General features: G+C 37.8%; 2 protein-coding genes across 3 annotated transcripts in view; one reads left to right on the top strand and one right to left on the bottom strand.

The window, feature by feature from the left end:
- The window catches only part of LOC131437314 (sodium-dependent transporter bedraggled), a 279,011-nt gene that overhangs the window by 207,926 nt on the left and 55,636 nt on the right, over positions 1-15,449 (top strand). The gene's annotated exons all lie outside the window — the stretch shown is intronic.
- LOC131437334 (probable cytochrome P450 9f2) lies at positions 2,951-8,433 on the bottom strand. Its single transcript, XM_058606607.1, has 2 exons — positions 8,172-8,433; positions 2,951-8,109 (listed from the first exon to the last, which is right to left on the bottom strand). The coding sequence occupies exons 1-2, from the start codon at positions 8,381-8,383 to the stop codon at positions 6,717-6,719; spliced, it is 1,605 nt and encodes a 534-aa protein (XP_058462590.1). The 5' UTR covers positions 8,384-8,433; the 3' UTR covers positions 2,951-6,716.

The raw sequence follows: 15,449 nt of genomic DNA, 5'->3' as shown, positions 1-15,449 counted from the left end.
ATTCGAACCAATTCGAGGGGTAAAGTAAGTGATCGAATGACAAACGAATGTATAAACATGCACGATGTATACCTAGCATAAGTTTAGGGGTAAAGGAAAAAAATTCCTTTGCCGTCAAATTACCCTTTATATTTAAAAGTTCCTTTTTTTTCAACGTATTGTTCAACACTGAACATGAGAAACTAGTCGTATTAAGGTTAGATTCGAATGCCGAAAAATTAAAGTGAGATTTGGAAAAGAGTGGAACCATGACCGATTTGTAGCTCCTTTAAGTACATTACACATAAGAACATGTGTTCGGGACACAAATAGAATCTCTTGTGAAATTATTTTGGGATTTCGAACGCATTTTGTCGCAGTTATCGTAATTATTTTAAGAGAAATCGGTAGCCTATTTGAAAATGTGCATTCGGCTCATTTACTAAGCTCATTGCCATCAAGGAAACAAATAATATTTATTCACTTTTACCAAGTGAAGAAAAGAAAAATGAATATTCTGATAAAAACTGTTTGAAAACAATCCTTTCTAATTGTTTTTGCTGTAAATTACTGATTAATATCAGTGTATTATCTGGTTTGCCGAACATTTTTCCCACCACTTACCAAAAAGCTTCAATTTCAAGCCCCCTTGTACACCCAAACCTCCATTTACGAACCTTATATATGTATGTATGTATGCTTACACACTCACTCGTTTGCGTATATGTGTATATATTTGTACATATAAATGATCGCTTTTACTTCACCAATATTTATATGTATTAGAAAATACAAATATTTGCACACATGCGTACGTATATTAATACATATATACATATATAAGTTACGTAAATGGAGGTTTGGGTGTAGTGGACGCAACTAGTCTCAGCAGAAAAAAAGAAATAAATATACACTGGCCAATAAAACACTAAAAATACAAATCTAATTTTGATACAAAAATCCACTGAGATTCCATTTATTTATGCTTTTATGTGCAATACATTATCAACATAAAGGGTGATCCCAGAAAAAAAATTCCTTTTAAGGGATCCACAATTTAATAGCTACGCTATGCTGCGCTCCTCTTCTTCTTGTACCAGTCGGATTAGATTCAAGAACCATTTTCACTGGGCTATCGTTCGACATCCTTATGACATGTCCAGCCCATCGTAGACGTTCGATTTTAGCTGTCCGTACGATAGGTGGTTCTCCACGTTCCGTCTTCCATCTGCACTCCGCCATAGATGGTTCTCAGTACATTTCTTTCAAAAACACTGAGGGCGCGATGGTCCTCTGCCAACAAAGTCCAGGTCTCGTGGCCATAGAGAACAACCGGTCTAATGAGCGTTTTGTTGATGGTCAATTTCGTGCGGTGGCGTATTTTTCTCGATCGAAGGGTTTTTCTGTGTCCAAAGTACGCACGATTGCCTGCCAAAATACGTCTCTGAATTTCTCTACTGGTGTCATTGTCGGCGATCACCAGTGAGCCCAAATACACAACCTCGTCAACCACCTCGATATCGTCACCGTCTATTAATATTCGTGGTGGAAGGCGTAGTGTTTCTTCTCTAGAGCCTCTTCCTCTCATGTATTTTGTTTTTGACGCATTTATGGCCAGTCCGATACGCCGTTTCCGTCATCTTCTCAAGGATACGTGTTACAATTTCAATATCGTCAGCAAAGCCAAAATGTTGTCCGGACTTTCGGAAGATCGTGCCACTCGTGTCGATCCTCGCTCTTCGAATCACATCTCCCAAGGCAATATTGAACAAGATACAAGAGAGTCCATCACCTTGCCGTAGACCTATCCGAGATTCGAAGGGACTCGAGAGCGTCCCAGATACTTGGACGTAGCACATCACTCTATCGCTGTTCACGATCGATTGTGTCGTATACCGCTTTGAAGTCAATAAAAAGGTGATGCGTGGGTACATTGTATCCACGACACTTCTGGAGTACTTGTCTTATCGCGAATATGTGATCCGTAGTGGCGCGGGCTCCAGTAAATCCCGCTTGGTACGGCCCTACGAATTCCTTAGCTATTGGTGATAGACGACGGCAAAGGATTTGGGAGAGTACCTTGTAGACGGCGTTGAGCAATGTGATTGCGCGGCAATTGCAACAATCCAGCTTATCCCCCTTTTTGTAGACGGGACATACCACTCCATCCATCCATTCCTGCGGTAGAATCTCCTCCTCCCAAATCTTAGAAATCATCCAGTGCAGCGCTCTAACCAGTGCCTCTCCTCCATGTTTGAGTAGCTCGCCTGGTAACTGGTCACTGCCCGCGGCTTTGTTGTTCCTCAGCTTGCCAATCTCCTCACTTATCTCCTACAGATCAGGTACTGGGAATCTGTCGTCGGCTGAGCGTGCACCCAGATTGATTCCTGTGTCGTTCTCTGTAGCTTGTGCTTCGCCATTCAGATGCTCGTCATAGTACTGCTTCCACCTGTCGATCACCTCACGTTCGTTCGTGAGAAGGTTACCACTGGTATCTCTGCACATTTCGGCCTGTGGCGTGTATCCTTTACGTGAGCGGTTCACCTTGACATAGAATTTCCGTGTGAGCAATTCCAGGAATGAGTAGACAAAAAAGTGACAAAATCTGAATCGACCTTTTCCGATTTGGATGGAACTTTACACATGGCTTCAGTATGGCAAACCATAAGTTTTGAACCGATGGAGAGGTCAATTCGACTCACGACTGATTTTTGAAAAGGGCGTATGTATTTTTGCATTTCACAAAAATTGCCTTTTTCAAATCGTTGTAACTCGGAAACCATTAATTGTACAAAAATGGAGTTCAGGAAGAAGTTGCAGGGAATCGATTGGGCACTCTAAAAAAAATATACACTGAAAAATAATTTTGATTTTTTTTCTCGATAATTACAAAATAATCCGAGAAAGTTAAATAAAAACAAAGCATGGTTTTAATTTTTTTTTTTTGATAATTTTTATTTTAAAGCTGTTATTAAAACCTACAGATTGATGGCTATCTCATCCGTGCTTTTTGAGAAATGAAGAAGTTACAGCTAAAACAGTTTACGGGTCTCGTTGTAATTCGGAAACCGTTCATCGTACAAAAATGGCGTCCAGGGAGAAGTTGTAGAGAATCAATAGGGCACTCTAATAAATTTTTTTCTCGATAATTTCTAAATGAACCAAAAAAATTATTAAAACCTACAGATTGATGGCTATCTCATCCGTGCCTTTTGAAAAATGAAGAATTTATAGCTAAAACAATTTACAGATATATTCGAAATTTCAGCTGCTGTTCTTGAGATACTTGGATATTTAATTATAACACCATTTTTTTATATTTCCATCAATTGTTTATTTGCTTGCTATATCCAAAATTATTACATGTACATGAATAATTCTGAACAAACCATTCAGTTGTAAGAAAAATAAAAGTTCAATACGATACGCTGGAGAACAAATGACTTGACTCTCTATAAAATACCACAGCACGACGCCACAACAAACGCTTTGCAACAAACTTTACGTGGTGAGTACAGGTCAATGTGGGATCAAAATATATACCCAAATACTTGAAACAGTTAACTTTTCCAATGATATTGTATCTGAGCTGGGGATGATTATGCGTTGGTATGGTTTTCCTTATACAACTGAAAATCATATACTTAGTCTTTGTGGCATTCAATGATAATAAGTTCGCATTAAAATATTGATCAAGAATTCTTAATTCACTTTCCATTGAGTTAATAATAGTATTGATGTCACTGTCAAGATAGAACAAAGCTGTGTCGTCGGTGAATAGTCGTGGAGCTCCTTTAAGCTGTAAATTACCTAAGGCCACTATTATTTATTTTATATATTAATGTATAAAGAAATAATCCCTGATTTTCGATTCCGGGAGCATCAGAAGTAGTCTTAAAAGACACTGAAATGGAACTCACATCGATTTCATAGAAATGGTTGAAACAATTTTCACTAACTTACTTCTAAACGAGAGGCCTTATGATCTGCCATCGACTACTAATCAGTTGTTCTCTGATCTGATTTTCTTTTCTGGAATTACTGAGTAATAAGTGTTGGTAATTTCTGACCGTCATTCAAGTGACTTTGCAAAATATAAACGTAATCTTGCAACTGGTCTCAAAATAATCAAATTAGTGGGGTTTTCAAACTACTTAAAAATCTCCGAAATGGGAATTACATCGATTTATTTTTCAAACGTATATGAAAAAGGCGTCATTACATCTCCACCAAAATAAATTGGTTCTATTTTTTATAACAAGCTCTTGCGAACACCATGCACCTTTCTTGAATAGATGATCAATTATTTAAAAAATTGTTAGGTTATGTGCAATCCCATGTAAAATAGTGTACAAATTTATTGCATTGTTTCTATATAGTTTATTATTTTGCGGTGAAACACTTGGTCTTCAACCAGTTCACAACACTGATACAATGCTGTTTTATTAGTCTCGATATCTACTACTGTGGGCCAAAAGTAGTAAGACTTTCGAATTATATTTCGCGCAGAAACCTTATTCGTCGAAATATTTTTTTCTAAGCTGGTATGACTGTCAGTGACATCTGTGCCAAGTGTCACATCAAAATATTCATTAGTGTTTTCTCTGCGTCTATTATCCAACAAATAAGTTGCAATAAACTTTGTGTGGGGAATCAAATTCCTGGTTCCGAAACATTCAGAATGTTGCAAAATGCCCTCGGTGATAATTGTAGGGAGTGTATCGAAAATAAGCTATCCACATACATTTGTGTTGTACGCATGTATTTGTGATGGTTTTTATTGCTCAGATCACAGCATGCTGTGCGTTTGGCTGTCAGCTTTCGTTAGTTTACTTGTTTGTGCGGTTGAAATTGTGCGTTTTCAAAATGTCGCGTATTGAGAAGGCAGTGAAAATTAAGGTTTTGGGCACATGGCGCAGTGAGAAGGGTATTACTAGGCGAAAATTGGCGAAGCGGTTTGGAATTCATCATGTCAGTGTTAAAACCATCATTAATAAGTTTGGGGAACATTATTCTTTGGATGAGCTACCAGGAAGAGGCAGAAAATCCGGTTCTTTCAACCCGAAACTGGACCAGAAAGTGGTATCTTTAATCATGAAGAACAAATCAATGTCAATACGTGATTTGGCCAAAAAAGCAGGAACAAGTGTCGGAATGATCCAGCGTGGCACGAGGCGAAATCACCTGAAGACCTACAAGAAGCAGAAAATCTCGAAAAAAAAGTGTAGAACAGAAGTAGCGAACAGTAACTAGGGCCCGGGAATTGTATTCGCATCTTTTGCAGTGTCCGGATGCATGCGTTTTGATGAACGATGAGACTTATGTAAAGGAGGACTCAAAAACCCTTCCAGGTCCACAATATTTTACTGTCGTCGTTGGGGAGTATGTGAGCGATGCGGATAGGTCGATTCAAGTGGAGAAATTCGGTCGAAAAGTACTGGTATGGCAAGCAATATGTTCCTATAAAGGCAGAAATCTATCCATCTATAGTTGCAATAGCAACTATAAAGGCAGAAATCTATCCATCTTAGTGTCTTCAGAAGAGATTGCTGCCTTTACATAAGAAGCTTAGTACACCTCCACTATTTTGGCCGGAATTAGCGTCGGCTCACTATGCCAAAACCACTCTCAATTGGCTTGCGGAAGAGGGTATAAATTTCATTGAGAAAAATAACAATTCCCCAAATTGCTCTCAACTTCGACCCATCGAACGTTACTGGGCAATCGTGAAGAGGGTTTTCCAGAAGACTGGTGAGGCAACTGAGAATATGCAGGAGTTCAAAAAAAATTTGGGCTTAAGCGTCCAAAAAATGCTATGCAACACTTGTCCGGAACTTGATGAAGAGCGTTCGATCAAAAGTTTGAAAATTCATGAAGAAATAACATAAATTTCATTCGGTTTTCATTATGCTCAAGTTTAACCTCGTACAATAAAGGATCAATTTTTAGTTTGAATAAAATATCGTTTTTTATCATAATTTGAAAGAAAAATTTGTGGCTAGCTTATTTTCGATACACTCTTTATGTCGCTAGCAAGTGTTTTTGATAGGTAAAGTTGTTCAAAAATGGTCGAGAACGCGTTGACGACGAACCACGTCCAGGACGGCCATCTACATCAACTGATGATGAACATGTCAAAAAAATCAAGGAATTGGTGCTCAAGATTTAGCTCCGTGTGACTTCTATCTATTCAGCAAACTCAAACGACCGCTCCGGGGAAACCGTTTTGAGTCAATTGAAGACATCAAACGTGAATCGTTACGCGCATTGAAGAATATTCCGGAAATTGACATTAACAACTGTTTCGAAGATTGGAAAAACGTTGTCACAAGTGTATTGTGGTCGGAGGGGATTACTTTGAAAGGGACGAAATAGATTTGGAAGAATACATAGAGAATTTTGAAATTATGAACAATGTCTTACTTATTTTTGCCCACAGTAGTAAATAGTTTGTTATTAACCAACAGAGCAAGAATATCTGAATTTTCGAGCTTTTGATTCAGCTCTAAATATAATGCGTAGAATTATACAGTTATATATAGAAATTTTTATTTTTAGTAACGATGTGATCAGATTTCAACTTAAAGAAAACTTATAATAAGTCCAATGTACGCTTTAATAATCGATTGAGTCTATTAAGGGCAACTTAAAAAAAAACTTAATTCTTAGGTAATAACTGAATAGTACCATAATATTATTTTTGCAATTCTCTTCACTAAGCACCGGGTCGAAGTTGGCTAAATTTGCTTACGAAGCACAAGTTTCAGATGCGTTGTGATTGATGGTACGAGGCCTTTGCCAATCTTAAGCGGTATCTGAGTCTGTTCTGTTCGTTCGATGCGGAAATTCAGCAACAACTGGTACATTATTGCCTTCACTTCCATTAGCGCAAACCGAGACCCAATGCAATTTCGTGGGCCAATCCCGAACGGCATATATGCGGTTTTGTTGATCTTTTCTCGATTCGCTTCGCTAAATCGCTCCGGATCAAACTTCTCCGGATTTGGGTAGTATTTAGGGTCCTGATGAATTCCATGTATTGGAATCCATACACATGTACCTTTGTCGATAGTAAATTTAAGTCCTTTTCCATCGTCCACAGAGTAATCTTTTACGCACAGTCGGTCCGCAAATGGATTAGGCATCAGTCGAAGTGTTTCCGATGCAACCATATCCATGTACTTCATCGCTTGTAGAATATCGTATGAAAGTTCCTCTCCTTTCAATTGTTTACATGTCGCAGCAATTTCTTCATAAAGTTTTTGTTGAACTGTGGAGTTCATTGCCAGTTGGTACGCCATGATGACCATTGCCGTCGATATGCCCTCGAATCCAGCTATGAAAAATATCAGACACTGTGCAGTGAACTCAGCATCCGTTAGAGTTTTTGTGACCGAAACTGTTCCAACTGTTGATTCTTCTGCCGTGGCAAATCCTTCAACAGTTTTCACTGTTTCGCGTTGATCCTTTAGAGCACCCTTCTTCGCTAGCATCAACAGATGAATCATGTCCGGACGAACAATGTCGTGAGTTTCTCGATTTTTTACCGTTTTTCTGATCATATTTGAAAAGTAATTTATTTGCTCTCTATCAATAACATCGATTCCCAAATTTTGCATTACTCCAGGAAACCAAGAATATGCCAGTACTCGAAACATCACCGATGTTCGAAACAGATTCATCATTGCCTTACCCATCATAAAAAACTCGTTTCTGCTTTCCTTCACTGATTCTACTTGTATCCCAAAAGCACATGTCGCAATTATATCGGATGCAATTCTCGAGAACAAATCCTTCATGTCGTGTTCGCTACATCCTTTCTCGTTGTTGACTTCTGTCCGCAGAATCTGAATCATGCGGTCGCTGTATTCCGTAATCAGTCCGAACATCGCACGCATTTTGCTACCTGTGAAAGCCGGACTCAAAGTAGCCCTCATATCTCGCCACTTTTGACCAGTTAACATCACTAGGGCTTTATTGAAAAGCACGTTTGGATTGTCCTTGTCGCAGATTCCGAATATTGGGCGTCGATCGACGAAGTGATCAAAATCCTTAATCGCAATCTGCTTTATGAGATCTAGATCTCGAATAACAAATACCCGAGCGTTGTTGTCGAACAGGCCGAACACTCTGCAAGCAAAACCATGTCATCAATATTATTTTAACTAACTGGTAATAAGTTCGTGGCCTACTTTACACTCGAGAACTTGTTGTAAACCAGCTTAACGTAATCGGTAACGGTGCACTTCCTTAGCATTATGTCAGCTGTGCTACCGAATAAAGGCCATGCTGCCAAAGAAGGTATTGGTTTCTCGCGAAAGTAGTCATGATGTTTCGTTAACCAATAATAAATAACACCTAGTATCACAACTATCACCGTCAATAAGAAAACGTTCACCTCCATGATGTGTTTCCGTCGGCTGACGCACTCGGACTAAAAGTTAAGCCTATCGCTACCGAAAACAACAGTCTAAAGATTGTGCGATTCTCATGATCTAGTAAAACCACGTTGACGACTGCATAACGAAAGGTGTTGGGTTCCAGCAAAAAAAAACAAAAGATAAAATACTTTACATTAGAACGGTGAGGTAATCGTTTATGTGATCATGATTGACAAAACTTTCAACTCGCCTTGACCTTTATATCGTCCCCTATTTTAACCAATTTAAAAAATATTTATTGTATTAAACATGCTATGCGATACTTTTCTCAAGCACGAAACTTGTGATGAGTATACAAGTCAAATAAAAGATTGAAATTGGAATATTTGCCTAAAAGTATCTCTGTGAATGTATGTGAAAATGTTTACTTGTTCTCTATGTAAAAATACCTTTTGATTTTTGGTTTTGGATAGATAAACTTCGACCTTGTGATCTTTTGCGTATTAAATCAGTGAAATGTTTTGATATTTTCATTCATTTCATTTTCATAGCTGATTTGAAAGATATGACCTACAAATTGGAACAGTTTTGAACCTAGTTAAACCTAGACTTACTCATTTAGAGGTTAGCCAAATTTTGTACTGATTTGAACGATATAACCTACAAATTGGAACAGTTTTGAACCTAGTTAAACCTAGACTTACTCATTTAGAGGTTAGCCAAATTTTGTACTAGGGCACATAACCTCATGCTTTATTTCGATTAAACCAATTAGACGAAATCTAACAAACGAAGCGAACCTGCGTTTCTGTTACTTCTGCATATGTAAGTCAAGCTAAACAGCATGAATCAGCAGCATAAAACATATATTTTTTTTTTAATTGAATTCAATGACATTCGTTTATTCTTTCAATCGCACTTATCATAGAATAGCTAAAAAAATTATCAACCACAGCACCGTATTTTTCCAATATCACACACCATTAGCAGACATCCGTAACCGTTTCGATTCCTTCATAGCGCGTACGAAATAGAACAAAGCACGCATCGTTTGTTTTGTGTTTTTTTCTTCTTTCGGTGTTGTACATATTGTCAATCTATATGGCGATTTGAAAACTTTGACACTCATCGCCCTGTAACTGCGGAACCAGAAGTCGGATCCGGATGAAATTTTACAATTTTTTTTTCAAGATAATATGAGCTTCAATTCAAATCATGATTTGTGAAAATCGGCTCAAGCATCGCAGAGAAATCGAAGTGAGTTCTATTTTTGCAGTTTTCTTTCACCACTTTTGGTGCTTCCGGAACAGGAAAGGGGGAGACCAGTAGTGCCGAATTAAGTTTTTATGTCCACAAACTAACAAACTCTGAAAACTAAAATAATTTACCAGACATTTTTATGAGATTTGTGCCTGTTTTTGACCATCGTTTGTGAAAAAATAGTCATGAAATTGGTAATTTTCCATTTATCACGCTTTATTTCCGGAACCGAAGGACGGATCCAGATGAAATGATCTAGAAATTTTTAGGAAATTATAAGACCTTTCATTTGAATCTTAGTTTGTAAAAATCGGTTGAGCCGTTTCAGTGAAAAATGAGTGCACACTTTTTCTCTAATTTTCACATATTACCATGTAACTCCGGAACCGGGAGTCGGATCCAAATAAAATTCAATAGTAGGCTATGGGACTGTCAGTCCTTTTATTTGAATCTAAGTTTAAGAATATCGGTTCAGCCATCTCTGAAAAAAGCGAGTGCATATTTTTTCCTTTTTTTTGTATATATCATCCTGTGTCTCCGGAATCGGAAGTCGAATCGGGATGAAATTCAATAGCCGGCATGGGACCATGAGACCTTTCATTTGATGATTGCATAGTCTTTCTATATGAAAAAGGCAAAAAGTCTTTCTATTGATGATGCAGTGAAGTGAAAATTTGAAAATCAAAAGTGCGGAAATCCAAAATTTATTTCGTAATATAGATATCATTTCATTATAACAACACGCAAGTCGCTATCGTGTATTTCACCACCAAAATAGAGATAGTTACCAAGAGTACCTGAACGTTTTAGAAAGTGGTTTGCCATCTTGCGACAAACAGCTGAAATTATTGTGGAGAACAGATTTTTCTTTTTAGTGCGCTCTTCATATCAAAGGGCTGAAACTACGTTCGGCCGCAGTCCTTTCATTTTCCATGTATGATTTCTCAATTGGACGAAGATGTATTTGCATAGATTCGTGTGGAGCACTCGTCGCGTGAGATCGCTCTAATTCATTTGCTGCGTATCACTCGGACGATCATTATAGTGTTTACTAATGGTGCGTTATCTTGGTCGCAAGATATTTGAAGTGTCTACCGCATGGAATTTAGGTGCTGGAGCGATCGAGCAAGGTAAATTACTTAAACTAAGTTAAATACGGGATACTGATGAGATCGTTCCTTAAATATTTTTTCATACTCTGTTCAACTGACAATAAAGACTGTCCCAGAAAGTATGGACGCACTTTGATTTCGCTGTAAATAATTCACAAGTGTTATATATTCAAATTTTATTCGATATACTGATAATATTAGACTACAACAACAGAATATTATTCTCAACATTTGCTACTTAGCCATTGTAGACTAGCTGGCGCACCTTATTGCGAAAGTTCCTCATTAAATTCCGTACAGACTTCTTGACGACAAGGTTTGACACTTTTTTCCAATCTTTTTCGAACTGTTGAATGGTTTCGGCTGTCGAGCCATGTTTCCTAAGATGTGCCTTAGTTAATGCCCAAAATTCCTCAATTGGTCGAAGTTGTGGGCAATTTGGTGGATTCATGTCTTTTGGGACGAAAGTGACATTTTTGGTAGTATACTATTCAACCGTTGATTTCGAGTAGTGGCAAGAAACAAGATCTCACCAGAAGACAACAGGATCCTCGTGGCTTCGAATCATAGATAGAAGGCGTTTTTGTAAACATTCCTTGATGTATATTTCGCTGTTCATTGAAGCAGTGGTGATGAAGGGTTTCGAAATCTTACCGCAGCTACAAATTGGTTGCCAGACCATAGCTTTCTTACCAAATTTTTCGACATCAATCGATGTCTCGGGCTGGTTTAACACTTGCCCTTCTCGCACCGTATAATATCGTGGTCCCGGCAAGGATTTGTAATCGAGTTTCACGTAAGTTTCGTCGTCCATGATTGTGCAGTTCAAATTTCCAACAAGAATCGTATTTAACAGCTTTCGAACCCTCGTGCTGATCGATGCTTCTTGTTTCGGACTACTACGTTTTGGTTGTTTCTGCTTCTTATAGGTTCGAAGATTCAAACGTTCTTTAGCACGAAGAACATTTGACTTCGAAGTGCCCACTTTTTTGGCCACATCCCGAACTGAAACCTCCTTCTTTTGCACGAACGCCTTCAGTATACGTTTATCCAACTGAGGGTTAGCAGGACCTTTTTTTCGATTCGTTTTCGGTTTATCCTCAAAGGTGTTATCCTCACCGAACTTCCTGATTGCATTTTTCACGGCTTTTTCACTTACTCTTTCCATTTTTGCTATCTTTCTCAGTGACAGTCCGCGTTCTGTGCACCATTTGTACACAATTTTTCGACGTTGTTCTGCTGAAAGTCCACGAATTTAGAAACAAACTAATGAAAACGAATAAACAACTGCACAAGTGGTTAGAGAAGAGTGTAAACAACAGGACGCAGCCATAAAAATTGACAGATTCTGAACCATTGCGAAATGGCATCGGTTTTTGGTTGCGTCCATACTTTCTGGGACAGTCTTTAGCACTGCGATTCAGTGCCAGCGAGAAACAAATTAATGTTTCAATCAAGGTTGCTGATCGTTGCACGGAAACAAAACTCGCGTTTCATAGTTTTCACCGGCGTTAAGTTATTATTTTCTAGAATATACTGTTTGTTCTCAAAAGCAAGAGCAGCGGTCAGCTTGATTTTATATGGCTGAATTCAACTCTTTATCACTATCCGGTGAGTTATATCGCTTGCCAAAGCAAGTCAGTAACAAGCAGGCACTCTTTTTTGTTCGTAATGAGCTCTGCTCGATGCTTTCATGTAGAAGGATATTCGCTGTTACCATATATTCTAGTCGAATCGAATCGAATTTTCACTCACGGCGAGTCGTTCGTTATGATCTTTATTATGAGTAGTACCAGGTACCACTGCGAACATATAAAGTTGTTCTCCTTATACGTCATCACTTTAAAAGTAATCTTTTAAATAAACATCAAAGTTGTCACAAGATGAGCTTGGTCCTCACAGGTTCCTGTCTCATGCCTACACGTGTGTCTGTGGTGGCAATTGGTCGATGGAAGAGAAATATTCCACTTCCTGCAGCATTGCGAAGATAGAAGAGCATAACTGACACTCTACATTAACATTTATACATTATTTCGTATATTGTTTTATAATATATTATATTGTATTATATTATATTTTATTGTAATCTATTATATCATTTTATGTTATATTAATTTCATTACACTAAGTTTCATTGTATTTATTGATATAAAACATTTATCACGGGGATGTAAAGGGGAGGGAGCATGAGGGCATCGGACGAATTGATGACTGGACGAGGGATTGTGGATAGCCAGCCCAAGTCACTTGAAGGAAACTTGTTTCCTTCTGAAGGTTTGACAGGAGTCTGACGTGCCCTTCCCAAACAAACCATCAGGCGGGTTCAAGCATGTATAGCGATATGCTTCATCCATGCACTGGATATTATGGTTGGAAGAGCATCTTTTATTCCCGCAGAATACGAGTAAGTGACTCTACTTACATATCCGCCCAACCCTTTTTGTTCGCTTTTCGACAACAGCTATGGTAAGAAGGTGAATGGATGAGTCATTTCGGGACTACTGTAAGTCTACCCGCATCCACTGGCAAGTCCTTCAACTGATGGTGGCTTCACTTCACATCACTATTTCTGGAACTTTTAGAACCAGGTACTAGGAACCAATATAGCCAAATTAGTTTCTTCTGGTAACTAAAATTTGATACTGTTTTAAGCGAAATTTAGAAGAATTTTTTTTATGTTTTGCATTGTCGCTCGAAATGACGGTTTGAAATTTTAAAAACTCTTCATCATGTCACTATTTTTACCTGGAGCTGTTAGCAGAATATATTCAATAGTTGCACTATTTATGAACCATTTAATTCCACTATTTCACTGAATACACTGAGATACACTGAAGAAGGATGTAAATAACATTCCGAAATACGCGTATCTGTATTGTAACGTTTGTTATGCTTCATTAAAGTATAGTGACTTTGTAAGTGTGACAGTGAAATAGTGGAATTAAATGGTACATAAATAGTGCAACTATCTTCATCATGTATTGTATTCCAGAATCAGAAGACGTATCCGGAGTTGAAAAAATCGGCGTAGACATTTCTGAAAAAATAAACTGAGTTCCAAGTTTTTGATCACTATTTCCTGTACATTCGGAACTGGGAACTAGGAACCGATACAGTCGAAATAGGGCTTTCTAGCCAGTAACTATCACAAACTACAATTTGAAACTGTTTTTAGTCAAATTAAGAAAAAGTTTTCCGGTTTTTTTCATCGTAGTTCTAAATGACGAACTGATTTAAATGTTGTAGAACACTTGGCTCTCCTGTTCAAAAGTCGATTTTCACTTTGATTGCCTAATAAAAAAGGTATGAGTAAGGTAAAAATGTAAGAAAAATGAATGGTGAGAAAATTAGCATGGTTTAAACGTTTACTTCCAGCCCTGCTCAACACCTCATTCTGAAACATGATATTAAACTAAAACAAGATTTGAAAGTAACAAAGAATTTTTAATTCCATTTACTGACTAGATTGTTGATTTTTCTTCCTCTTTCCCATTGCTTCGAATAATGGAGAGGTGGTATAATGAAAAATTCTAAATTAATTTACAAGAGTTTTTCGGAATTTCGGGATGGGCACAAGCGATACCTCGGAATAGAGAAATTTGCTATTTACTGATGAGTTCATCATCATCTTGGAATAAAGCTTGTCGTCTACTGAACAATTAACGAAGTTTCGTGTTGCAGTTCTCATTCGGCAATTTACTGTCAACAATGTCAAGCTCGAGAATTGAGTTTAAGTGTGCAGTTTTCAATTACAAAACTAACTCAGTGAACTTCAAGTAGTGCTAATTGTGTCAATTCCATGAACACCTACGCAGCAAGCCAGATGGAGCATTCTGGAACTGTGATTATTAACAATTTGCATATTTTATTGAGACTACATATAGTTTATTCACTATCATTCTTAGTGACATTACCGTAGAGACATTGATAATAATAATATTTTGACTGCTTTTTGGAATAGTTTTTCGGTATGGTGGCGATATTAGACTTATATAAGTTCGACAGCAGTGAATAAAATTTGTCAAAGTCTTCTGCAATTAGAGATCTTAATTCCAATTATTTTTTATTCCATTGAAGCATCATCAGCTAATAGACTTATTTCGAATGGAAAATGCAGTGTCTTTTTTATTTCTAAGACTTCCAATAAAACAAACAATACATTTACTCTCGTAGCACATGTTTCGAATGTGTGGTAACCGAAGAAACAAGCGCTTTGCCGATTTCGAGTGGCACCTGAGTCTGATCGGTTAGTTCGATCCGGAAATTTAGCAACAACTGGTACATTATTGCCTTCATTTCCATTAGCACAAACCGTGAGCCGATGCAATTCCGTGGACCGATTCCAAATGGTAAATATGTGGATCTATTGATGTTCTCTCGATTTGCTTCATTAAATCGCTCGGGATCAAATTCTCCATATTGGGGTAGTATTTAGGATCGTGATGTATAGCGTACATGAAGAACACGCAGGTTCAACTGTCGATTGTAAAGTTAAGTCCTTTGTCATCGTTTATTTTATAGTCTTTTACACACAGACGATCAGTCATCGCAATAGGCCACATTCGAAGTGTTTCTGATACAACCATATCCATATATTTCATCGCTTACAAAGCATCATACGAAGGTGATTGTCCTTTCATTTGCTTTTGCATTTCTTGAATCTCACTGTGAAGTTTCTCTTGAACCGTAGGACTCATTGCCAGTTGGTAAGATATTG

This window comes from Malaya genurostris, chromosome 3 (assembly GCF_030247185.1).
Source record: "Malaya genurostris strain Urasoe2022 chromosome 3, Malgen_1.1, whole genome shotgun sequence".
In the NCBI taxonomy this organism is placed as follows: domain Eukaryota; kingdom Metazoa; phylum Arthropoda; class Insecta; order Diptera; family Culicidae; genus Malaya; species Malaya genurostris.
This window is presented reverse-complemented; position numbering and strand designations above follow the sequence as displayed.